Source organism: Chinchilla lanigera, unplaced genomic scaffold, assembly GCF_000276665.1.
Source record: "Chinchilla lanigera isolate Chin_1 unplaced genomic scaffold, ChiLan1.0 scaffold00005, whole genome shotgun sequence".
NCBI lineage: Eukaryota > Metazoa > Chordata > Mammalia > Rodentia > Chinchillidae > Chinchilla > Chinchilla lanigera.
The window spans coordinates 8,644,196-8,670,366 of NW_004955406.1; the positions used below are offsets into that span (position 1 = coordinate 8,644,196).

At 46.5% G+C, this 26,171-nt stretch overlaps 1 protein-coding gene across 3 annotated transcripts in view; it reads left to right on the forward strand.

Annotated features, from left to right (window-relative positions):
- Positions 1-26,171, forward strand: part of Kif26b (kinesin family member 26B) — a 448,358-nt gene that overhangs the window by 354,422 nt on the left and 67,765 nt on the right. For all 3 annotated transcript variants that reach the window (XM_013520421.1, XM_013520424.1, XM_005374788.2), the window contains 4 exons: positions 12,502-12,708; positions 16,957-17,050; positions 18,282-18,544; positions 20,775-20,958. In XM_013520421.1, the coding sequence (XP_013375875.1) occupies positions 12,502-12,708; positions 16,957-17,050; positions 18,282-18,544; positions 20,775-20,958 (748 nt within the window). The remainder of the gene's footprint in view (positions 1-12,501; positions 12,709-16,956; positions 17,051-18,281; positions 18,545-20,774; positions 20,959-26,171) is intronic.

A 26,171-nucleotide genomic window follows, 5' to 3' on the forward strand; every position in this document is an offset into this window, starting at 1 on the left:
GTAACAGAGAGCACTTGCTCATCAGCATTTAATAAATATTTATCCATTGGCTGACTGATTCATTATCCCTCATGTCAAGTTTCACGGCTGCTACTGGCACCCATGCATATACAGCTGGCAGACTCCTATTATGCGCGGTTGTGGGTCGGCTCTGCAATCCCCAGGGAAGACTCAGGAATCAAAGCATCTATGTGTGAGAAATGTTCTGCCCTAAAAGTGTGAGCTGAGGGCCAGGGAGATAGCTCAGCGGCATAGCACCTGCCTGGCAAGCCCGAGGTCCTGAGTTCAATTCCCGGTAGCCCCCCCCCAAAATAAAGTAAAATAAAAGTGTGAGCTGAACAGTTTCATCCTTAACTTCAGAACCACCACCACCACCCCCACTGGAAGAAATTTGCTAGTGGTGAGGGAGAAATCATGACCCTGGAGAAATCAAGACCCTGGAAGCCACCCAGTCACCTTGCTTCTCTGACCCTCCAGTGGCTCCCCAGTGTCCACATTACGTGTATAATTTTTAGTTTAAAAAAGAAGTCTCCATATTGAGAAGTTTCCACCTATTTTACCAGGTAAAGGTCTTCTCTCTCCTCCACTCCGCCCACCCTAGCCCGCCTAAAACTTATAAAAAACACTCCCATGTGCTGGGCTCTTGTCCAAGGACATCACAGGCATTTTCTCTTTTAATCTTTCAAACAACTTCCATACCGGTTTCATTGTGCTGAGGAGGAAACTGGAGCACAGAAAAGCTAAGTACTGGGCCTAAGGTGGCAGGGGCTGCTTGCAGATTCCAAAAGACCTGTCGGCTCCAGTGCTCCATAGCTTTGGCCACGCTGCTCACTGCCCTGTGTGCCCTGACCTGCCTTCAGGGACTACCTGACCTTTTTGCCTTTTCTAAGTCCCATCTATATCATCTACAGCAAATCTGTTTTGTCCCTGCTATGAAAGTGGAAATGCCTGCATGCATTTGGGTCCCCCATTGTACTCTAGCATGGGGCTCCTACTACCTCCCCTAGCATGGGACTATTATCTCCTACTCTGTTATACTTTGTTTTTTGTCTCATTTGGTAAACTGTAATCCTCTTGGACATAGCGACTGGTTTTTAAATTTTTTATAACTCTAGAGCTTTGCATGGCACCTGGTCCAGATTAAAAGCTACTTAACAGAGATACTTAGTGAAGGAAGGAATGGATTTCTGACTGGGATGTTTGTCCACTAGACTAGTTGAGGGGGAGAGGGCAGCCAGTAGTCTGTCCAGAAGAGCTATCGCTCTCTGTCTCTTCTAGACTGAAAATTTTAAGTCTAGACAAGATGAACTGTGCACAATACTCCAATTAGGGAAAGTGGAACTACAGGAGGGCAGTTTGTGGTTTCATCTAGGAAGCAAGCCAGAAAAGCCCTGTGTAAGCCAGCATCCAGAAACAAAGGCACACAATGGGGGACGCCTTGCAGTCATGGCGCCCCATGGTGGTGACCACTTGTACAGCACTATGTAAAGCCTGCATCTGCACAGGACCTTTGAGGAGAGCTTTTCCATGCTAGGCGGTTGGCCAAGGGTACCTTCAAGGGCTCAAGCAAAGTTAGCTTCTGTAATCTGGCAAGGCGTAGCTGCTAACCATCCATCCCAGCACATGACAAATGTTTCTGACATTTCCTTCAGATGTGGTGTGCTAGGGAGGCTTTCGAATTCTCAAATCCAAGAGTCAGTTTTATTGATCAGGTGCCTTTTCTATTAAAGATGTGCAAAGCCCCTCGGCCACAGAGAGAGAATGTTCTTTTCTCAAGCCACTCCCACAGCCCCAGTCTTTCAGGCAAAGAGGATTACATTGTGGGAACATGAGCACAAACCTTCACTGGATGTTGTTTTTAGTTCTTACCAAATGCTCCTTGGAAAAGATTGAGATGAGGTAAATATCACATTTACTTGGTACTTTTCTCTCTGACCTCCACAGACCCTCCACACACACACGCATTTTAACTTGGAGATAAAGAAAAAGCACGCCTTCCTAATAATCTTTCTGTATTAGAACTTACCATTCTGCTTTGAACTTGTCTCCCGCTGTCAGTAAGGGCTTCTCTGCCCAGGCAGAGGGGCAGTGAAGGGAATTAAGGGGACAGAGAAGGGTTAGCCCCGGGGGAGGTGGCAGGAGTGGCTCATTAGAACGGGCCCCTCTCCTCCGGCTTCCTGAAGCCCTGGTTCTTATCAGCACTCCCTCACCCCGGCCTGCAGGCTGTCCCTTCCCATCAGATGAGCATATATAAGAATTCAGCTTGTTTTGTTCCAAGCCTAAAGCTTGAAAGTAGAGAATTCTCCCTTGGAACTGCCAGCATCTGTCGTCTGCTCATGCGTAGACTCCCCTGTTGCTCCATCGTCTGGGGATCTTTCTGTCCCTGTCCTTCATCAAGCCCCGGCATAGAGTGCAAGGCAAGTGTGTGCTCAACATGGGCCGGTGGGTGGAGCAGGTGCATTCCTGAGCCTGGGGCCTTTCCAAGGAACTGATGGAGAAAGACTTGGGCTCATTGTGGCTGTTAGTGAACTTACTCCTCCTTATTTATTGTTGAATAAGAACAAATCTCTGTAAGGTCAAGGATCCAGAGATTCGGACACAGACGTAATTTCTTTGTTCCTCCTCCTTTGCTCCCTCTCCTCCTTTCTTTTAGTAGGGGAGAATATAAGCATGAGGGATTTGGTGCAGTGATGCATTAAGTATGTGTCAGGCTTTTGTGAGAGTTAAATGTATGGAGCATCCTAAATTTTAGATGAGAGTATTACGGGCTTCAAGCTCTTGATCCAAAAGATTCCTCTGATGCTTTTTCTTACTGGGATGTTTCCCTTGGCTTCTTATTTTCTTCTTTCCCTGGAACTAAGGCTGTAGCATTCCAGGCTGAAGAAGCAGCACTCTCTGAGAGTGTGCCTGCCCCGGGCTTCTCTAGAAAGGGGCTCCTCACCCATTGTGGACCCAACATTCCCAGTGGACCCTGAGAAGGATGCCCTGTGTCCCCTCACCCTTCCAGGCAGAGGAGGCCTTAACAATGAACTCAGTGGATTCCTCGGGCAGCACTGAGAGGTCAGGTTGATATGGTCACCTATAGATTCTATGCAGGTGTCGTCCATACATGCTACTGCCAGGAACAAACTTACCTTATGGGAGATATACACACATCATAGAGCTTAGGGTCCAGCCTAGACAGTGTTCTGATAAGACAGTTTTACAAAGCGAATGGATGGAAGGGATGCATGCCAGGAAGACACATACATACCAGTGAGGCTGGCCTGGTTGTTGCCTTTTTTATTTTAGATAGCTAGATGGTTTATTATGTTACTTAGCCAAATTCCACGGTGGACCTGGTAGTTGCTATTTGTAGACTGACACCTCACTGGGTTACTTGACTTATTTCAGAGTTCTGGGTTTTATTTATGTAGGTCAAAGGCCACATGCAGCAGGATATTGAAACTCCTAGCACCAGGGAGAACCTGGCAGTGAGGTACACAGTACCATAAATCAAAGTCATGATAGTAAGCTGAAGTCCTCCCATTTATCATAAATTGGGCTACAGAAAAACAAGTGTCCCTTGGTTGTGTTGTTTTCCAAGCCAAACAGCAGTGCTTTGGTGACAGACAAGTCAGCATTGGCAGACGCAGCATTTCTTGAGTAGTTGCTGAGTAACCGCAGATCTGTTATTTAGCTCCTCAGCTGTAACACATGAGCGAGCTTTAGTGGGAAATGGGCCCTTTATTAACAATAAGCGCCCCCCAACCCAAACTGAGAACATCTGAAAGATTCTAAATTAAGGAGTACCCACTGCTGTTTCAAAAATTACTTCCGAGCTATTTTATCTTCTGACTAATTGTTTTCTGTTCCTAACCACAATAGTTTCTCTACCCAATATTAAAGAAAAAAAGTCTCCGGTTGTCATTCATCTAGCGTGCACCAAAAGTCAGGCAAAAGAGAGGCGAGGTGGGAGTTAGGAGACCTCAGCTTAACCTTGGATAACCTTGGGGAAACGTTGAGTCTGCCCCAGCTTTATGGACAGAACAGTGTAGAATGAACCTAGTGACCGTGTTCCCTGAAGCCCCGGGTCAAGGTGGTTAAAGGGCAGGGGGACAGCAGTGAACATCTGTCAGATTCTGGGAGCAATGGGCTCCTAGGACCCCTTGGCTCTTCATGGATTTGAGTTCACTGTGATAGGAACTATTATTGATTGAGGACTCACTTTATGCCAAGTGTGTAGTGTGAGGATTTGCTTAATAGCAATGTGAAATTTTCAGGAAACTGATACTGAGCAAGGGCTTGCTGCCTGATGCCCATAGCACCGAGTACTATGGCACCAATTTTTGCAAAAAGAAATCCCTGTTGCGTGGTCAACTGGCAAGGAGGCGAGGATCTGTAAGCTCAGATCTGCCAGCTCGTATATGCCAGCTCATATCTGCCTCCCTCGTTGGTTGGTAGCTGGAGAATTTATGGCAAGGGAGAGGGGAGAAGCTGCTTGTTGATCGGATGGTAAGAAAGGGGCTCTTTCACTCAGGGATAAACGGCCATCACACCTCGCAGGGCTGTATGTTTCTTTTTGGGGCAGTTGTGCTCTGGGGAGCAAGAGGAGTGAGCAAGGGGTGTTTTGAGCTTGTGACATCAGAAGGTAATTGACCAGAGGAGCTGGCTGCTTCTGAACAAGTTCATTCTTAAAAAGCCAGTTATAAACTGTCCTTGGGTTGACTCTGCAGACTCTTCCAGAAAGACAACTTAGGAACTTTGCACTGAAGAACTTTATGCCCAATATGTCTAGACCTTAGCCAATTTCAGGAGGGTCTATTAGCTCTATTTTACAGAAACTGTGTTGGTCATGGTCACAAAATGCTCATGGTCACACAGCTGCTAAGGGCCAGCATCTGTCTAACTTCATGATCTTTCTCGTACACTCAGTAGCCTCACGATTCATCATAAAGTAATAACAGCTAATATTAATGAGCATCCGCTGTGTAGCAGGCACTGGTGCAAGATATGTAACAGCCTTTTCCTCCCTTAATGACGATTGTAACCCTGCTAGGCCAGTGCCCTTGTTAGGAGCAGTTTATAGATGTAGCACAGAGGGAGTTAAATTGCTTGTTCATGGAAACACACCAGTGAAAGGTTCTGCCAGAACTGAGACCCGGGAGCTGGTCTCAGAGCCTGTGCCCCGTGCCCCAGGCTATACTCCCTGTAAGTCACAGATAGGAGGCTGTGACAGCGAGTGTCACTGATGTTGGAGCGGGTCGACCAGGAACCTCAGACTTCCACACCCCCCCTTCACCTCAGACCCGAGGATGCCTGTCTTGAGACGTGTCTTTACACCAGCTCATCCATTTAAAATAAGATCCCTAATAAAATGAGCTAAGAGATGAGGTGTTTTCTAAATAGGCCGCTGTCAGAGTTTAGTCCTGTCTGACAGACTAACCCAAAATGTGACTGACTGCATCCTCACAGCCTGGCCATCTCCCTCCCAAGCCTGCTAATTGGTCTGAGGGACCCTGCTCCCCAAGGCTGCCCAGCCATTAGCGAAAGGGCTTTTTCTCCGGGTTCCTCACCCCTCCCTCCAGTGCTGCAGTCCCTTGCTGGGCCAGCCTGGTGACAGATGCACGTTGATGAAGAGCTTCGGGGAATTTTCTAACCTCCTCTGCTCCCCGAAGCGCTATTGAGCACGTCTCATTATCGGGCTCCGTTTTCTGGTCTTGCACATGCTTCCCTCACACTTAGCCCTATTGTGCCACCACTCGTCACCTCTCCAGGCCCGGCTTTTAATAATGTAAATCTTCCCTCTCTGATGCCACTGATGCTCATTATTTGCTGTCTGGCACCACATGAGCTCACCTACTGGCACCTCCAAGAAGGCAGCCGCCCTGGTGCAGGGACAGGCCCCACCTCGCCCGCCCCTTCTGCTCCAGGGTGCTTGAGTTCAGCCTGAGACCTGGGACACTTACAGCCAGGCCAGGCGGTTGGCTTGGGCTCATCAGTTGAGTACTTGAAGCCTGAGTCTCCTTAGCCTCAAAGCGGGGTATGATGGTAATAGAAATTATATTCCTTAGTAAAGCTGCTAGGGGGGAACCAAATGGAAATTATACAAATTAGATGAAGTCCTTTGTAGATTATAAGATTTATGCAACTAGTAAAGAAATGAGGCTGTAGCGCTGAGGGTTGATTGACTTATTTTGTCAACCTGGAGCAGATGCTGCCCCCACATGGGCTCAGACTGCACCTCAGTTTCCCATCGTTTGTCATCACAGCCTCCAAACTCGTCCTCTGGCTCTGGACTTCACCCTTTGATTTTTTTTTTAGTATATCATATAGGATTATCACTATATTTTTTGCAAAGAAATTTAATTTGGCCTTATCCTGTAACTAAACTGTGCTCAGAATCTCTGGGGTCCCCTCAGTTGTGGATTTGTAAGTCTCTAACGGTAACTATGGCTTGATGGAACAAGGGCTTTAGAAGGTATATTTAAAACCTCCCTGTCAGTTTAGGGATTGCAGCCATCTTCTCTGCCCTGCATTCCCTGGTAACAGAGTTATTTGGGACCTCCGACATCATTACTGTCTGGAAGGCAGCTGTGCTTAGCCCTGCACCACCAGCACAAAGATCATTACTGTTTGGAACATGATTTCTGTGGACTCCTAAAAAAATCTTCTGGGCCCTTTCAGTCATAGGAAATCATAAATATCTTCCTGCAGGAAAAGTAATTTCACACATGTTTTATAGAAATTTTACCAGGCAAGTATTTAAACCTTCTCCTCTTATAAAACTTGATTTTAATTTGCTTTAACAGCATTGTCTGTCTCTCCCGTCAGATTAAGCAGCGCTTTGGGTCAATAAAAAGGGGAAAGGAAAATCTTACTTATGGAGTTCAATATGGCAATGGTGGGTTAGCAATATCATTTTATACTGTATTGTTTAAAGAGGAAAGGGTTCTTTTAATAATGGCTGGGAAATTGCACCCTTAACCTCACAGTGACTTTTTAGAAACTGGTACTTCATCACAATCTTTTATGATATATTTGTCAGACTGTCATAGCATGGAAGGATGCAGAGGGTTCCTGAATGTCTTGGTAGATCTGAAAGATGAGTGTGTTGCGAAAGAATACTGAAAATTGTGCACTGTTTAGTTTTCCTGTGTCTCTAATCATCTCACTTAGAAAGGCTGGGAATGTTCCTGAGGCGACTAATGTACCATGGGCAGACAGAACACATCCATCACATTGCCTGGTCAAGGAAGAAAAGCAGGGATGAAATGTGAGAAACACTACATTTAGCTTGCATATACTTAGATCAAATTTGCATGGATTTCTCACCTTCACAAAAAATATAAGCAGGTCATATATCTTCATTTCCATGGAAGGAAGGAGGAAAGTAGTTTGGCTTTTGTCTGTCTTGCTTATGTATGTGTTTAATTTTGTTTTAATTTTCAATACTAAACCTTGGAGAAGGTTTCTGTTGCTGTTGATTTGATATAGAAAGTCTATGGTATGCCAGTTAACCAGAAGAAAGTGAGTCCCTCCCTTCCCCTCTCCCTCTCTCTTTTCTTCCCTCCCTCCCTCCCTGCCTTCTTTCCTTCCTTCCTTCCTCCCCACCCTAGTATAATATGGTCATTCCTTATAATCAATTGATTAGTTCCAGCACCTCCCACAAATACAAAAATCCACAGATGGTCAAGTCCCTTATATAAAATGGTACAGTGTTTGCATACAACCCATGTACGTCCTTGGGTACACTTTAAAGTCATCTCTCAATGAATTATAATACTTAATACAATGTAAATGCTATGTAAATAATTGTTATACTGTATTGTTTAGGGAAGGACAAGAAAAAAATCAGTATATTTTCAGTATACACTCAATTTTTTTCCAAATATGTTCAATCCACAGTTGGGTGAATTTGTGGGTGCAGACCCCCTGGGTATGGAGGCCAACTGTACTGCTTTATGTCTGTACACTGCTATAAGTTTACTTTTATCTTTTGTCTTCACACCTGTCCCTCAAGGGAGCTAGCACAGCAGGCCTGTCCTAGGGATCAGGATGGCAGGGCCCACACTTAGAGGCCCACGCAGTGACTCAGTGGTGGTGACGTCTGGGTGAGATCCCAGTCCTGGCTCCGGGTCCACTGTGGTGCCCGTCACACCTGTAGCTGTGAGGAAGATGCACCTGTCAGAGACAATGAACTCCTGTTATCGGGAAGGTTTTCCCTGGTAGCTGAATCCCATCCAAAAATATGTGCAAAGCATGAAAGGCTCCCTGCTCTACCCCAAGGACAATGTGTCCCTGCTTTTCACCCTCCACCTTCTCCCCTCACGTGGGGCCACACACCTCCAGCTCAGTCTTCCTTCCACACTGGCTTGCTCCCGTGTGAGGCTGAGCCGCAGCGCGATCAGGATTCCTGCAGCTTGTGCTTGCCCTGGGAATTCTAGCATCCCCCCCGCGGCCATTGGCCTCCCTGGGAGGGAACCAGGATCCTGGGCTGGAGTTAGTCACTATTAGCTCTACAGGTTGTCTGTGCTGTCTCTCCTGTCCCCTAGACCCCTTTGCTTTTAGAATCCCATCTGACAATCTTACATTTTTACCCCCTCGCCCACCATTACTGTGGGAGAGTTTTACTCCCTCTGATTTACTTTAGAGAACAGTTTGCAGATGTGTTTTAGGAACTTAAGAGTATGATTATGTAAAGGCTTAAGGAAAGAAAATTCTAAGATTGCTGAGGTGCCAACAGAAATGATCCCAAGTGGTATTTCTGGCTAAGTTGATCCGTCTGCATCTTGACCAGTTTCTACTGAACTGATTCTTAAAAGTCAGTCTAAAGGGAGTTAAATTTTGAGAATGTAAAGGAATTGAAAGTTGCTAGTGGTTTATTTAACTCTGTAGCCTGCGACCTTGTGGAAGAAAAAATAAATAAATAAACCGTCATCTTATTGCACGTTGATCGTGTCCAAGACGCAGCCAGGAGACCTTTGCTGTGGTGTCACAGGGGGTCTCAACAGAGCTCCACATGACGATGACTGACCCACTCCTCCCTTCTTCCCAGGTCCTTGTCACTCTGTGTGGTGTGGGTTTTTCTGCTTGACCTCCTTTAGGCAACAAAGATCCTTGCTAGGTCCGCACCGTGTGGCCGTGCTATGTGGCTGGAGACAGACGGGAAGGTCTGCCTGCCCTCATCGTGAGCAGCAGTAGCAGTGGGTGATTATGGACCCAGTTCTCATTAGCCTCCAGTAAAGCTGGGTGGCAGCCAGTAGCCATTTCTGCGTCGATGGGGTGTTCGTGCTGTTCAGGAGCGAGGCCTTGCCTGGCTTAGTGAATGTCTCAGTCCCTTTCTGCCTCCATCTCACGATGCCTTCCAGAAGGAGGTGCTGAAATGATTAATGAGCAGGACAGAAAGACAACTGCTGCCCAGAGCAACAGCTGTCTCGCACCCACCACTGAATAATTAGACAAATGAGGCAAAATGGGGTCCCAACCAGCAGGGCCTTCAGCGCAGAAGTGCCAGTCTCCACCGGTGTGAATCAGGGAGTCGGTGCCCCCTCGTGGACTGTCCCTTTAGCTTCCTGGATCCCATTCCCCCAGGTCTACCCTCGGCTTTGAGGTAGTGACTGTCTCCTTGAGGCTGAGAGCTGAGAAGAAGGCTGCGCATGTTAGAAACAGCCCAGAGCCTCTGCGTGGAGCAGCCGGGAGGGTTGGGATAGAAGTCACTGTTGCCAAGAACCTAACAGTGTTTGTAACAAAAGCAAGGACTCCTGGCAAGAGGTCTGAGGGACTTTCTTGATCATAAGTGGTATCTCCTAAGCTCTTTAATTACAGAGGATTAAGCGGGAAGTGGAGTGCTGGACTAAAGGAATAATGGCACAAAGGAGGTGAGGCAGAAAAACCCAATTTCCTTCCTTATTTATTTAAATGAATGGCGAAGAAAAGAGTGGAGTGTGGCATTTCCCAAGTTCGATGGGTTTTAAAAGAACTGCGTATCTCCTTGGCCAGACCCGAGGCTGGGATCCTCAGCCGGGCTGCAGAAAACCAACCTTAGGCCTGGCGCTTCATTAAGATGCAAGAGCGGTCCACTCACAGTAATGGCTCACTAATTCCACCCCTGCCTCCCTGCTTCTCCTTGTGGCTTAGCTCATATTTTACATTCAGCACCTCGAGTCACCCAGGAATGGCATGCGAAATTGTGAAAGAGAAAGGCAGTGGGCCATGTGCTTCCATCAGTTCTGCCTGGCGTCACATCGTTCTCCACCTGTGCTGTGCCCTGCTTGGGCAAGGACAGGCAGTTAGACAGAGCCCAGAGCCCCAGCCAGCTCCCCAAAGTAGCAGCGTGAATACCTGCTCGGATCCCACCTCCTGTGTAACCGGGGCAAATGGATAAAAAAGAACGCAACCGCAAACAGACGACAGAGAGTCACCCGAACAAAAAATGAAGATAAATGTTTTATGCAGCGTCCAGTGGCTGTGAGATTCCACAGGTTTTCCTAGGAGGAGCCTTGCCAGGCCCAGTTCTTAATAACCAGCGCTACTCTAGTGCTCTTCCGTGGGGTCTTGCTTGTGATTCATGGTACCCAGAGTTCGAGGAAGGGAATTCTAAAACCTTACCACTAGCACCATTGTTGGAAAATACCAGGGTATTAGTGTCCAGAGGGAGAGAAGTAAGGGAGGAAGGAAAACAGGAATTGAGCACTCAGTGTGTATACAGTACTGCGTTCAGCACCTCACATGTCCACTCACTGAATTTTCCCAACAGTACCCTAAGACAGTCGTTGTTATTCCTGTTATACAGATGAGAAAACTGAGGCTGTGAGAAGTTCAGCTATTTGTGGGAGGCAGCCGTTGGCATGATGGGAAAAGTGTGGGCTTTGGAAGTGGATCAGAGCCCAACCTAACCACCCACTGGTCCATTGATCCAGGGCAAGTTATGTAACCTCTGTTTCCTGCTCTGTGAAATGTGGACAAGTGTGCCTACACGCTGGATTACGGGAGGATAAAATGGGATAATGTAGCTAATAGCACAGTTCTAGCACACAATGGACCCTGAGAAAATAGCAGGTATCGTTCCATGACCTCACAGCGGAAGTACCAAGATTGGCACTCTAAGAAGCCAGCTTCCTCCTGCCCTGGGCACCCTCTGCCATGACACCTGACCTCCAGATCCACACTGAGGTAATTACCCTATATGGACAGGCACAGCCGGGCACCGTGTCGGACACCTCCTGAGCCTGGTGGCCTTGGAATTCTTTATGTTTCAGTCTTGTGCGCTGCAAATGAATCGCTGTGCCTCAGCAAACAGAGCTGAGATCAACAAGGGCAATCTCACTTCATCAGGCACAATGTATAATATTCTCTGAATATTGCTGTATGTTTCAGATATTTCATTTAAAAATATACATCAGCCCCTTTCCCCAAAGTTGCATGATGGAACTTTTATCAGGCCTGACAACTGATTAGGCAGAGAGGTCAAGAGTTTAAAAATAGTCCTTGTGTATACCTTCACAATTTGCATAATTACATTCCTGAAATTATGTCTCTGCATCTGCATGCCCCGCGACGCTATGTATTTGTCTTTGCTCCACTCGTACCTAGCACAGAGCTGCCACATAGCAGGTACTAAAGGAAGTCCCCCATACCATGTTGGACTGACCTAGCAGCTAAGAGCGAGTAAGAGAACAAATGCTGTCTCCTTCTCGGGGCCGCAGCCTCCAGGCCTACATGTGGCTTCACCTTGACTTCTGCTCACTGTAGGACTCCGAGGCAGCCTGGGTATGTCCATGAGCACCGCGCTTAGCCGTGGGGCCTGGCTGAGTTGTTCACGAGCCCTGGCGGTGCTCTTGTTCAGAGACTCAGAAGGAGGGTTAAAGGGCGCTGCCCTCTTTTTCCTACAGAGATGTGCTTTCGTTCTCCGAAATGATAACTTCTCTGGGCTCACTTGATGGGATCCCAAATAACATGTGCCAAACCAGTGTTTTATCACTGTTGCCCCTTGGAACACATTTCAAATGCTGGCCTTTAAAAATAGGCCCTTTCGCGGGCCCTTAATGATGACACTAATAACTGTGGATTTTTGTCACCCAGAGTCCCGATGAGCCGAGAAGGGGAGTAAATTATGGAGCTAACTTTTATGTGCATGGTTTATTGATCTTTGAATTTCAAGGGGACTACACTAGCCCCTATAGCTTGACAGTCCAGATTAGCTTTTCATCTATGTAATTGGGCCAACAGAGCACAGTTAATTTTTAATTTATATTAACAGAAAGACAAAGAATATGATGTGCCATCTCTGTATTAAAGTAATGAACATATCAAAATTGTCCACCTGGTAATTATGAATAAATCATCTTTCTCCTGACCCAGCAATGATTTAGGCTGTTAGTTCATTGTGATTTGCATCGTAATGTATCATGAGAAGGTTTGGTCCTGCGTGAATTTTTAGATCACCTACAGATTCGAGAGTACTCCATTGTCAACATCCGGGTACCTTAATCCGCGTTATTTCTCATCTTTGCTTAACAGGTCAAAGTCATGCTTCGGATTTGTTCGACTTTGGCTCGTGATACCTCAGAATCCAGCTCTTTCTTAAAGGTGGACCCACGGAAGAAGCAGATCACTTTGTATGATCCCCTGACTTGTGGAGGTCAAAATGCCTTTCAGAAAAGAAGTAACCAGGTTCCTCCTAAGATGTTTGCCTTCGATGCAGTTTTTCCACAGGATGCTTCTCAGGTGGGTATAACCTCCCTCTCCCACTCAGGCAGGGGCGACAAGAGAGAGTCTGCTCATTCTCTAGGACCTGTGACATGCTGTCCTCTGAGCATGGGGATGGACCCATCCCTCCACCCTCATCTTGAGCTCCAGTCCTTCTGAGGGCCTGGTATGGTACCCTGGGCAAGTCCATTGTGCTGGGATTTCAATAAAATATACTCCTGGGGAGAGGAAAGAACAGGCAGTCAGACACAAGAAGACAACAGGCAGAATCAGAAGTTATGGGGATAGCTATAGCTCTGTGGTCCAGCCTTACATACTAGTAATATAAATAGGTATCAATTAGCTGTTGCTGCTTTACAAACCACGTTCCAATTCAGTGCTTAAAACAGTAGGCATTTGCATTGCTCTTGGGTCAGCCAAGCCAGCCTAGCTTGGCTCTGTGATACGCTGTGGGCTGTGTAGGCATCTCGAGGCTCTTGGCTGGGTGCTATCACATGGTTGGAGATTGGCAGGATTTAAGCTGGTCTAGAGTGACACTGGCTAGGTCAGCTGGTATCTCTTGCAGGCTAGCTTGGATTTGCTCACCTGGCAGTGCCCAGGATTTAAGCATGAGGCCTCTTGAGGCCTAGGCCCAACCCTGATGCAGCATCACTTCTGCATTCTGTTGACCCAGATTCAAGGAGTGGGGAAGAAAGTCCTTTTGATTGGATGAGCAGCAAAGTCACATTGCAAGAAGCATGTACACAAAGCAGGGTGGAGAATGGGGGTCATTTTTGCTAACCAACTAGCAATATAATTTTGGGATGACTTGGGGTCTCTGGTGTCCAGATTTCTGGATTGCAGACAGCCAAAGAATGGCAGACTGAAATTACACATTTCAACCAATGTGATCCTCTAAAGGGGCACCAAACAAGGCCCACTCCTTCAGGAGACTAAGGATTGGGGGAACTACACAAGTCAAGGCTGGGGAGATAGTTTAGTGGCAGAGCATGTGCTTATCATATACAAGGCCCTGAGTTCAATCCCTGGCACCAAAAATAAACACAGACATACATAAAGAGATAATGCCAGGCCTCGGTGTGCAGTGGCCTGCTTTGGTTGCTTTGTGGTATCATATACTGGTTCCTTTCTGATAAATTTCTAGTACTCTCAAAATTTATACAAAACTCAGGTTAGTACGGTAATAAATAGCCTATAGCTAAACCTGAGAACAGCAGTACCAAAGGTTACCATTTTCAGCCTGTTAATTTCTTCCATGTTGCATCTGTGTATAGGATGTAATAATGCTCACATGGGCCCCCAAATTATAGCATAGACATAGAACGCATGTTATAGACTCCATTCATTAAGAAGCTGAGCATGTGGTTTCCCAAGAGTTGAACCAGAAGAAGACAAAGTACTTTATGAATAAGTTCTACAGTTTCTCTGTTCATTTCAGTTTTTGTGTTGTACCACCCAATGGGCTCGGTAATTTAAACCTGACATTGGGTCTAATAAATGGCCTACAAATAATTTAATTAACACAATTCAAACTTTTTAGAAGCAAATATTGGTAGGTTGTGAGAATTCCAAAGCAAGCCCTAAATTAAGCGTGGACTATTAATGAGTTTTAGATTTATTCTAGAAAAAGGAACCATTTTTATTGCTAGTCTTTGTTTACATTTTGCACTTGGTTCCCAAACTCAGTATGCTCACTATTACTATCTCACTCATTGCAAAATGTTTTAATTTGTTCAAATGCCTAATATTCCAACTTACACTTCTGTATTAATTTGCAGTTTTCAAGAAGTTTTATAAAATTCACCCAGTTGACTCTTTCTAGAAGTGTGTAGGGAAGGAAGAATTCACAATTTTCACATGACAGAGAAGGGAGCTGAGACACAAAGAGTTAAGTCACTTGCTCCAGGTCCCTCTCCTGAGCAGAAGTTGTTCCTGGATTCTCCCATTAACATTTCTGCATCCTCCTCAATATGGTGCATCTTTGACCTCCTGTGATTTTATCCACTATTTTCTAGCAGTGTATTCTTGGGCAAGTCACTCAACCGCTCTGGGCCTCCGTGTCCTCATCTATCCAATGAGGACGTGGCCAAAAGTTACCTCACTGGGTGGTGTTGATTCATTGAGTGGAGATGCATACAGTTCTTGGAACAGAGCCAGGAACATAGCACATGCTCGATAAATGTTAGCTATTTTATTATATCGTCAGTGTTATGTACTAATATCCTGCTCCCGGGCACGGCCAGCTCAGCTCCACAGGGTGAACATACTTTGAGCCTCCACCCTGTGAGCAGGGTGGATCTTACTCTCAGGTCCTTTCTGTGGAGCAGCAGCCACCAGGCAGGTGTGAACTGCTTTTCTCCCAGTGTCAAAGCACATCAGCTTCCCAAAGCTAAGCGATGATAGAACAGTCGTTGTTCCTCCTCACCCTTCTGAGCCATCCTTATGATCCTTAACTGGCCTCAGAAGCCACTAGCTGCCCACTTTTGGGACAGGCTCCTGCTGGGTCCTTCTAAGGCAGAGGTGGTGGGGAGGACTCCAGCCTGTGGGTGAGCAGAGGCTCCTGGCAGACTTGGCACTGCCCAGGAAGGCTGCTCACTTCTCTGAGATCCCAGGGAGAGGCAGCAAGTAGCTTCCAGGGGCTCTGCCAGCCCTTGAAAAACACCAGTGGCCAGAACACTGACCGCTCCTCCTGACAGGTAGCCTGGCAGGGACTCTGCAAGAGTCCACTCCTGTGTCCTGTGTCCCCTGCCCCCTGCCCTGTATGCAGATAACTCAGTGACAGCAGCATGGCCTGTGCACAAGCAGGATTCTCCCTGGTGACACTAGACTTAATACTTTCTTCTCTGTGTGACTCAAGGTGGACTTCCCGTCCAAAGAAGCCAGGGCTTATTGGGTTCATTGGGCCATTCAGTGCCCCTGCTTTGCAGAGGCACCTCTGGAAAATTCCATCAAGATTCTCCAGGCCCTGTCTCAGGCCTTAGTGAGCTCCTTGCCTCAGTCCTGGGGGCTGTGAAAGATACTGTGGTCCCCACAGCAGCCCTGTCCTGCCACCCTGTTGGTCCGGAAGGAGCCCTAGCAGAGCTGCTGAGACGACCACCCCGGAACAATTGACCATTGTTGGGAGTGTGGTTTTTCAATTTCAGTTTGGGAGAGAAAATTGATTTCCAAATACTTAGGTTCATTGTGCTGCTGAAACCTGCAGCTGAATAACTACATTCATCGCTGAGGCTGCCGTTTCCAGATCCCCACCGGGAGGCCCATAGCTCTAAGGGCTGCAGAGGCCCAGTGTCTGCACGGCTCTCAACGCTTCCCCAGGCTCAGCCCCGAGACAGAAATGAGGGCAACAGGACACAAAATAATTTTGTCCTCCTGCTGCTGTGAAAGTCTCAGATGCTAACCAGAGAGACATTTCCCAGATCTCCCAGTCTGCTCCACAAAATTCACAGAATTCCTATTGTTTGCAGAGCTCTATATTACTGGACGATGGCGGGGAATACAAGATGCCCCGCAGCCTGTGGTTCCTGTCTGAGGGTTTAATAACCAGGTTGGGGGTGAGACCCACACAGGCTACAGAACACCCTTTAACTGCCACATACTGACAAGCTGTGGTTGAGATTATATATGCTGAGTAAATGTGCAGAGAAAGAAAGAAAAGGCTGGTTTGGACAGGAGAAGGCTGTGAACTGAAAAAGAAGAGAGCAGGGGAGAAAGCAGACACACATCACAAACCTGCTGCTTGTGTCAGAACTGCGGTGCTTCTCAAGGCCCGTATCCTGCTGTGGCACATCACCTTTATCCCTCTACTAAGTCTCACCCGGTTCATAGACTCCTGTGTGCTTGCGTGCGTGCGTGCGTGTGTGTGTGTGTGTGTGTGTGTGTGTGGGAAGGGAGGCTCTGATTAGCAGAGCACAAGTAGACAGTTGCAATGCCTTGTCCAAGAGCCCAGCAGATGAGGGAAGGGAAAGTGGTCGGTGAAAGCACCCTATGCACTCACTGCAGCCTGCGCCTGCCTGGTCTATGGATGCAGCCACTAAGGGCCCCACAGATTAGCATACGGGACCCTCTCAGCTAACATGTCCAATACTCAGGCTTGCAAGGGGCAGGAGGTCCTGAGGCTTCAGAGCTCCAGGGCAGAGGCTGTCCCATCTGAGAATATGAAGACACCAGGACCCTAGGCCACTACAAGGCAGGCTCACTTGTGCATGGTTAATGATGCCCCAGCTGTCCGATCCATTCACCACTCATGTCTCCTCTTGCATCTGGCAGGCTGAAGTGTGTGCCGGGACCGTGGCGGAGGTGATCCAGTCTGTGGTCAACGGGGCAGATGGCTGCGTGTTCTGTTTCGGCCACGCCAAGCTGGGTTAGTGAGAGCGGTGCTTCTTCCTACTGCTTGTCAGCTTCCCCATCTCCCATCATGCTTCTGTACCAGCCCCGAGTCCCCTGATGAGAGGAAGGGCTAAGCTCTGCGGAGCTGAACTGCATGATCGTGAACAGCCCTGGCTGCTTATTGTAAGTGGGCACCCATGCATGTAGGACAGACTTCAAGTACAAGAGATGAACAAGGGAGTAGCAAGGTTGTTCCAAGTCAGGAGCAACCAGGTCTGGATCTGGGAAATGTCACTTGGTCCAGGTCAGAGTTGAGCCCAGAAAGCAAGCAGGGAAATGTACATTTCCTCAGCAGGGGCTCTTTGGGAAGCAGATGGGGCTGCCTGTCCCCATCCTAAGAGGATTTGGGTTGGTGATGGAACCAGTGGAAAAGCAAGAGGAGCAACCTCCAAACCCCCAAGCACCAGATGAAGCTGTCTTTACTTCCCAGTGACATTCAACCCCTCCCAGAAATCTCCCTGTGCTGAAGTAGCTGGGAACAGAGGCAGCAAGACACCCATGCAAGGGTCTTGATGAAACCCTCGCACCACCCTTCATCCTAACTTGGCGCTGGCTGGCTGCTCTCCGGCCTTTCCTGATGTGCCTGAGAAGTTAGTGCTGTAAGTTTGAAAAGTGTCCCCTGGCAGAGACTGCACCAAAGGTCTTGCACGGGACACAAGGGCAGTTCTCAGCCAGCACAGAAAGTCCACCCTATCTCTCTGTCTCTACCCTCTCCCCTACCTCTTCTTTCTCTTCTTGATCTCAGATCAAAGCTGGGATCCAAATTTTAATGGAATTTACTTATGCTATAAAAATATACACAGCATTTAACTTGAGAAAGGATATAAAGTGTGAGTATGTGGATTTAATCTGTGGGGCGGCTATAAAAAGCACAGTAATTGTGATGAAAAGTCCCCGTCTTCCCACTCTGTGTAAAACAGTTGCAGACACTGGGTAGCCTGGATTTCATCTTGTCATTTGTTTGGGCTCTCACATTCTGTGTTAGAGCCATTTCGTCGCTAAGACTAAGAAAGCCTTTATTTTTTTATCTTTGTCAACTGCTTCCTGGTCTGGTGGGGTTTTTTTGCATTTTTTTTCACTCCTTTTCTCCCGTTTTGCCCACTTCCCCATGCCTTTCTTCTGTGTCTCTGGCATCTGTTTTTCTGACTGTATCAGATGATGTCTGGACTGTCCAACTTCTTTCTGTTCTTCCCTTGCTCTGGCAGGAAAATCCTACACCATGATTGGGAAGGATGACTCCATGCAGAACCTGGGCATCATTCCCTGTGCCATCTCTTGGCTCTTCAAACTGATCAACGAACGGAAAGAAAAGACTGGGGCCCGTTTCTCAGTCCGGATCTCAGCTGTGGAGGTGTGGGGGAAAGAAGAGAACCTACGGGACCTGCTGTCTGAGGTGGCCACGGGCAGCCTGCAGGACGGCCAGTCCCCAGGCGTGTACCTCTGCGAAGACCCCATCTGTGGCACACAGGTGATTGATTCTGCAAGCTTGGCTTGCCCGGGGTGGCTCCCTACCGCGGAGGCTGAGGCAGGGGAGCCCATGAGTTGCTCACCACGCAAACGCGGAGGCTTACAAGTGTTTACTTTAAAGTGGACTGGAACTTTATGGCCTGCAGCTGTGGGGCCATCTGCTCGCCCAACCTAAATATTTGTACCTGGAATCTAATTGACAATGAGCAGGAACCTCAATTGTCATAGCATTTGGGGAGAAATTGAATGCACTTTCTTTATGCCCCCCCCAAAAGGTACAATCTTTCCTTTGTTTAACAACAAACTGCAATATTTACTGCTCTGCACAAATAGCTTCAGCCATTACTTGGGCTGTTTATGGCTCTATAAACTGTGTTTCTGGCACCGGTTTATAGCCGGATTAGCAGTGCTGTAGGAAAAACTAATAACCACTTTGTAATTAGAACCATGATATAATTGCTGGAGCTGTGGAAGCCAAAAGAAGCTCCAGTTTGCTTTTTCAGGTTGTCGTGCCTAGTATGAGGGCCTTTCCCTTGCTCTTTAACAGTAGATGCAGTAGTGACTTGGCAGTCCCCTGGTTTACAGCTGGAACAAGCAATCTGGTCAGTATCCTGAAGTAGGCCTTATTTTTGCTTTGACCAGAGGCAGCCTTCTTTGAGATAGGTGTTCAGATTGATAAGTATCTGCCCCATCCCCACTGCGGTCGTTTGCAAAGGTGAGCCACTACCATATCTGCTGATGCTTAGCCTCTGCTGAAAACACCTTTATGCTTCCATTTTCCTTTCAAACCTTCTCTACTCCGCTTCCCACTTACTTGGAGGATGTGTTAAAACATCAGTCATTGATTGCTGTCCCACCCCTCCCCAGGAGTTTTTGGTTCAGCAGTAGGGCTGGGTTACAGCCCCCAGTTTGGCATTTCTAACAAGCTCCGTGATACCACTGCTAGTCCGGAGATCACCCTTTGAGAACCACTGTCCAAAGCATAAAATATACTCACATGGTATCTACACAGCCCCAGTGATGGAGTCGGTAGTACTCTGCCCCACTGCTACTCACAGGTGCATTAACTCTTAGGAGCCCATTAACAAAGTTCCACGTAGTCACCTAAGTGAAAGATCTGGTTAGTGGAAGGTAAAGAAAAAGATGAAAAGATCAGCATCCTCGTTGTTTTAATTCTTCTTGTTGAGCACATTTTTAAATTGTTTGGTTTACTTTATAAATACAAAACCATGCACACAATACATTCTGCCTTTGAAGTTCAAAGATTTTAATGGTTTTAGTCTCCAAATATTGGTTCTCATAGTCCAAAACTATAGGTATAGAGTCAGACTAGAAATTTGTCAAAATTTGTACTAAGGCATCCTGCAAATCAGTTCTTTGAACAAATCATGTTTCTTTTCTCCCACAAGCTGGAGTGCTGGCCACATTCTGATAACATGATTGTTTCGATTCAGGCTTACTGTAATTGCTAAGGGTTCTTATAAGACTTAGACACGGTGCTCACTATGCTTTCTCTAATCAATTACTGAGTATGCCATGAATAGGAATCCAGGAACTGAAGGTAAAAATAGATATCTCTTAAACACAGATGAGATTTTCAAGGATCATGCATATTTCAGTGTGTTTTTTACATGGAAAAGACCTTTTTGTTCAAAAACATTTATTATGTTAGTAAATGTCTCAAATTAGCTTTAAATTAAATAACTGAAGAATTAGGAGTCAAGTGAAAGCTAACCAAGTTTTTTTTTAAACTTCTTTGGGACACCAGTGCTATCAGATCTGAAATCACATTTTGCAACCTACCTCTCTTCAGACAATCTTATTTCTGAGGTCAAGTTGGAGTCCCATCCCCTGTGTTTTCTGGGGTAAACGGATCATGCAGGATGTCGGTTTCCCATCCTATGCAGGGATAAGCATGGGCCATCTGCTCCCACTGATCATTCAATGCAACCCTTTACTTTTCACACCTGCTATTTACAGATTCTACTGTAAAATAGGTAAAAACAGGTTGGATCCAGGAAGTGTGCTCAATCTTAATTTTCAGAAATCAGTTAATTAAACAGAGAATTGCCTGTGACCTGGTCCCAGAAGGACTTCTGGCCTTAGTGAGGCACATGGCTTTATTGTGCAGAATGAATAGCCAGCTGAATCGAGCTGTTAGCACCCGAGCGTGAGTGACAGACAAGCCCCCCTCAGCCTGTAGCCTCAGCTCCTGGCTTTCTGTCTTTCAGCTGCAGAACCAGAGCGAGCTGCGGGCCCCCACTGCAGAGAAGGCTGCCTTTTTCCTGGACGCTGCCATTGCCTCCCGCAGGAGCAACCAGCAGGACTGTGACGAAGAGGATCACCGCAACTCCCACATGCTCTTCACACTGCACATCTACCAGTACCGGATGGAGAAGAGTGGAAAAGGCGGAAGTAAGTCAGCCCGCCCCGCATTGGCATACCTCCCCATCTAGGGCAGCTACGACCTTTTCTTAATAGAGAACAGTTGCATTAACATGGAGTTCAGTGCTTTGTAATTTTAGATAACTGTAGAGTCTGAGCTGAAGTTCACTTTGAATTGTCCAAGGGCAAAAGGTTTGCTTTGTTACGGATAATTTACAAACACAATTGCCACGGGCATGGGGAAGAACAGACTTACAAAAGAGAAGCAACTGCTGAATGGTATCTTTCTGTTCACAAACCCTGAAGGTCCTCATCGGGAAAGACTAAGATTCAGCCACCACAGCACCCTGGCAATATGTCCCCCATCATCAGCTTGAGTCCACTCTGTGGCCTCGACACAGCCATGTTTGTGAAAGAGCCTGTAAGTCAGACTTTGACATCGGCTGCTGGCTGCCTCCCCCAAGTGGCTCCCATCAGAGAAGTGTCACTGTGACCAAGCTGCACTGCCAGTCCCCAGCACCGGGGTTCAGTCTGCCCCTGGCTGTCTTGTCAAAGCCAGCACTGGCCCTAGTGCAGTTCTCCATCCTTGTCAGTAGTGTCTGTACTCAGGCAGTTCCGGTACCGGTCCTTACTGGAGTGGTGCTGGGGATCTGGGGCCATGGGCAGTGTGTTCTGCTATCCTCACTTGGGTTTCCAAAGTGAGCTGTGGGCCAGAGTGTTGGGCTGGGATAGTGGGTGGAGAATGGGTTCTTCCATGTCTCTTAAATCCACCTCTGGAGGTTTTCAAAACCCAGGCAGCTGACCCCCTGGATGGTCTTCCCAGGGACAGCGGGTGCCATAAAGGAAGTTAGAAGTGTAACCTTGGTCTAGAAATTAAATCCAATTAACGAAAGCAAATGCAGTCAACTAATCTTTTCTAGATGCATCCTGGAAATAAGACATCCTCCTGGGAGTCCTGGACAGGCAATTTCTCCCTAAGTCTCATTGTTGCCCAGAAGACTTGCAGGCTGGACTCTTGGAGATAGCTCTTCAGGGCGTCTGTTGCCCCCAGGTGGAAGCCCACCATCGCAGTGCCTCTGTTGACCAATGTCCTGCCATTGTTCCTACTCTTCAGTTGAATTTTATTTAATTTTTTTGTTTGTTTATTTTTGTACCGGGAATTGAACTCAAGACCTCACACTTGCCAGGCAGGTGCTGTGCTGCCTCAGTTGAATTTTAAACTCTGGACTAAAGAGGTATGATTTACAATTAGTGAAACACATTTTCAGATGAGTTCTGGTGGAGCTACACAATCAAGTCAGAATACAGAACAAGACAAAGTTCTCTTTCATCCTCTGTAGTCAGTTGCTTTTCCCTCCTCTAACCCTGGTGACTCCCCACCTGATTTCTGTCCTTTTGCCTTTACCCAGAATATCATATGAATGGGATCATGGGATCCATATGTGGCCTTTTGTGCCTGGCTTTTTTTATTCAGCACAATGAATATGAGAATCCTCCACATTGCTGTGTCTATCAGTTGTTCACTCATCTCCCATGGTGCCTGCTCCTTTAGTTTTGACTGGCCCCTTCTCCCATCCCCAGGAGGGAATGAAAATACCTCCACATGGGGTGGAGGACTGCTCACCAAGGCTGCCCTTTGTAATGCTAAAAATCAGCCTTGAGCCACTACTGTCTCCCCACTTGTGGTCTGTTGGGCACCCCAGGGAGATGTACCCCTTTAGCAGAAGACCAAATGTCTCTTGACAGCCCATGTTGGTGCGATGGTGTGACTGGGGACAAGCAGAGTGTGTTGAATGGGGATCTTTCCGGGAAGATTAATTCTCAAAAAAAGAGTTCACACCATGTAGAACATTTCCGTTTAGAACAACATTTTATTGAAGCAAACAAGGGATTAGGAGAGGGATAAGGAGATCCAGACCTTGAAAGCCCACAGCAGATTTGTATGCACATTTCTCCTGAGGATCTGAGAGCTGGCTCTGAATCCTGCCCCCATTGTTTAATTCTGGTTAATGTCTTAGCTGAGTGAATGTAAAAGTGTGAAAAATGTTTACTTTATTCTTTTAAGCAGTTGTCAATAATAATAATTATCATAGCCTCCCGTGAACTGTAGTACTTTCAGCAGAGGGTAACTCATAAAAGACCTGAATCCTGAGCCAAATGGCTTCCAAATGGCACTGAGCAGAAAAACTCAGAGGGTGGGACAGGCTCTTCCTCCTTGCAGGTTGCAAACCAAAGTGAGAACAACTCTTGTTTTCAGGTTTTCCCTTTCATTTCTTGGTTCTGCTTTCAATTTGGAATCTCAAAGCAGAGAAATCGTGAAAAGAAGGAAGCAATTAAAGTACCTCAAACACAAGAACTTGAAATTCAGCTTCCACGAAAGTTTAAGTGGGGACGTTCTCTAAACCCAACAATGGACTCTCTATTTACTAAAGCATGAGCATGTATTAAATATTCAATGTTAAACTCACCTTCCTATTTTTAAGGTGTGAAAATAATAAATTCAGGTTAAATATTAAATAAATGATAGATTCAGGTTTAAAAAAGATAAACACCACTAATGGCTTCTGCACCCTCTTTTAAGTGCTTCTGAATGTTGTAGTAGAGGGAAATAGAGGAAGGGTAGTTGTTCAGGCTACTGAGAATATGAATCATGAATCCGGGGCATCCTCCCTACCTGCTGGAGTACCTGGCTTCTTTAGGGGAGGGATCCAAGCCAGAAAAGGCACAGCCTCTTAGCCCATGGATTGTTTGACTTCAGGGAATTTATATGTTTAAAATATAATGAGAAAATGTGGGGTGTTGTTTAAAATGGAACTTTTGCTTACTTATATATAAGTAATCCTGTGGGCTTGGCAGCCGGAACTCAATTAAGGGAAAGTTTATTAATTAGTCACTCATCAGGGAGGCAGGAAACAGAACTCACTGCTGTTGCCCAACTGTTGGGAGCTTAGACGATGGATTCAAAGGTCTCTGCTACAAAACTAAATATACCGTGTATGGGTGCACCCACGCACCCACGTCACACACCCATATGCGCACTTTATGCACACATACAGGCATATAACTAAACAGGCAAATGTGTGAAACATTTGTGGTCAAGATAGAAAAGAACATTCTTTGTTTATGTTATCACTCCTTTTGCAGATAGCACTAGGTTAAGCTTAAAATAGCTTCCCAGTTTCTGATGTTTTTGGAACATTAGTAGGGCTGATTCTTTACCCATCATAGATGCCTTCCCCTGATAAGTCTGTAATGAACTGAAAGCCTCCTTGGGAATTCCAGCACTGGAGAAGAGACTCCTAATGATGAGAGAGCTGCTCCTCATAATGGTGTGTGTATTAGGCATTTAGAACAAGAGACTATAGTGCTGTGATAATCCACAGCAGTGATGTCAAAGAAACAGAACTGTTGATAAAGATGGTCTTTAAAAGCATCACACTGAGTCTTCTAAGTTTACAAGCAGCTGTTGCTCAGAGTCCAGAATGATCAGGTCTCTGATTTATCCATTCACCTTTTTAACTCCAGAGGTGGCAGTGTGGGCTGGGCTGGGTGTGTGTGTACGCACGAATGAGTGTAGGAGCTCTTGGTGTGCATCCGTGTCTGTGCTCACCTGCTAACAAGCCTGATCAGACCATTTCCTTCATCTCAGTTTTCTTTTGACAATGAACCAGCTTCGTTTACATGTTGTGGAATGAATCAAATCAGCCGTGAGCCACTGAGGGCTGTGCATCTGATATGATTCTAAAGATCCACTGATGGCGGGGAGGGGCAGATGTGGGAAAAGGGACCTAGGAAAGAACTTGGCTCTTAGCTTGCGCAGAGCTGAGTCTCTGCCTTCCCAACCCCAGACATGAGTATGTCCAATGCTGCTGAGCTCTCATTTCAATCCTGCTCAATAATGAGGTAACCGTTTGTTACATTCAGATTTTTACAATACAGTTTTTGAAAACTTGGCTAGGAGACCAAATAGCATGGCTTTGGCTTCCCATCGTTCCCTCTCATCTATGGCAGCAGCTCCTAATCTTCGTCTGAAGCCCCCTGCCCTGGCTGACCACCCCCAGCAGATGGGCAGCTTCCTGGTTCCTGAGAACACAGAGGGAACCTGGTATCTTTCCTCAGTGGCTCATGTTTTAGCTCCAAATATCCTGGTCTCTGCCTTGATTTCCCCCTTACTCCCTTCCCATCAGTTTGTTTCTCTTCTCTCCCTGCCTTCTTTCTCCTGTTCTCGTTTGCCTCCTCTGGGACGTCACCATGAGTTCGTACCCTTGCAGCTGTCTCTCAAGGTTATAAATTTTTAATCTCTCCTGCCACTAAAATCAAGGCTACCTCAGCTTGGGAGGAAGAGAGGGACAGAGGGAAAGAAGAGGAAAGAAACAACAGTCGTATCATCCCCACTCCATTTCCTCCTTGAGCTGCCCACTCCATGCAGCCTTCCAGATTCCCCCCTCTGTGTTATGTCTTTCTCCTTTGAGTCCTACAGTAGCGTGAGGGATATTGTGCTTTTGCCTGAGTTTGCTGTATATGTTCCTCATTCGTGTGCCTATGTGAGCCACATTAGACTACACAGTCCCAGAGGATGGAGGTCCTTGCTATTCATTTTTGGTCTCCACTGCGCCGGCACACCAGGGCTGGGTGCCCACGTGTTACATACAGTGCACTCTGTGCTGTGTTTGAAAACCTGCGTCACTCTGCTGTCTAGTATTGCCTGATTCAGGATGAGAAAGGCCACCCAGTTTCCTTTCATGTAAGTAGATGGCTTAATAAGCCCTCTTACACGAGGCAATCAGAATCACTGAAAAAGTTGTTAAAGGCAGCAGTCTTATAAAATGATACGTTCCTGTCAGAAAGACGGTAACTTAAACAAATGTGTACGTGTTCTTCAGTGTGATGGCAGAGGGCTATGGCTTTCTCTTGGAGATGAGCTTTCAACCTAACGGTCTGACTTTTATGAACTATGCTCATGTCACTAGTCTAGGTCTGGCTTTAAATTTTTTCAAGGAGGCTTAAGAACTTAAGGCATTTGTGCAGCCAGTGGGTATAGACTTGTCTCATTTGTTATATTTTTTCCACTTGATAATTTCTCATACACACCTAATTCAGTGTCATTTTTAGGTTCATTTTCTGTTATAGCTTTCAAAAGCATTGGGTTTAGCTTTATTAGAAGCATTAACTCTATTTGCAAAATCATGTTATTCGTTTACATGGTATTTTATTATATTTTTACTTATACTAAATACACACAG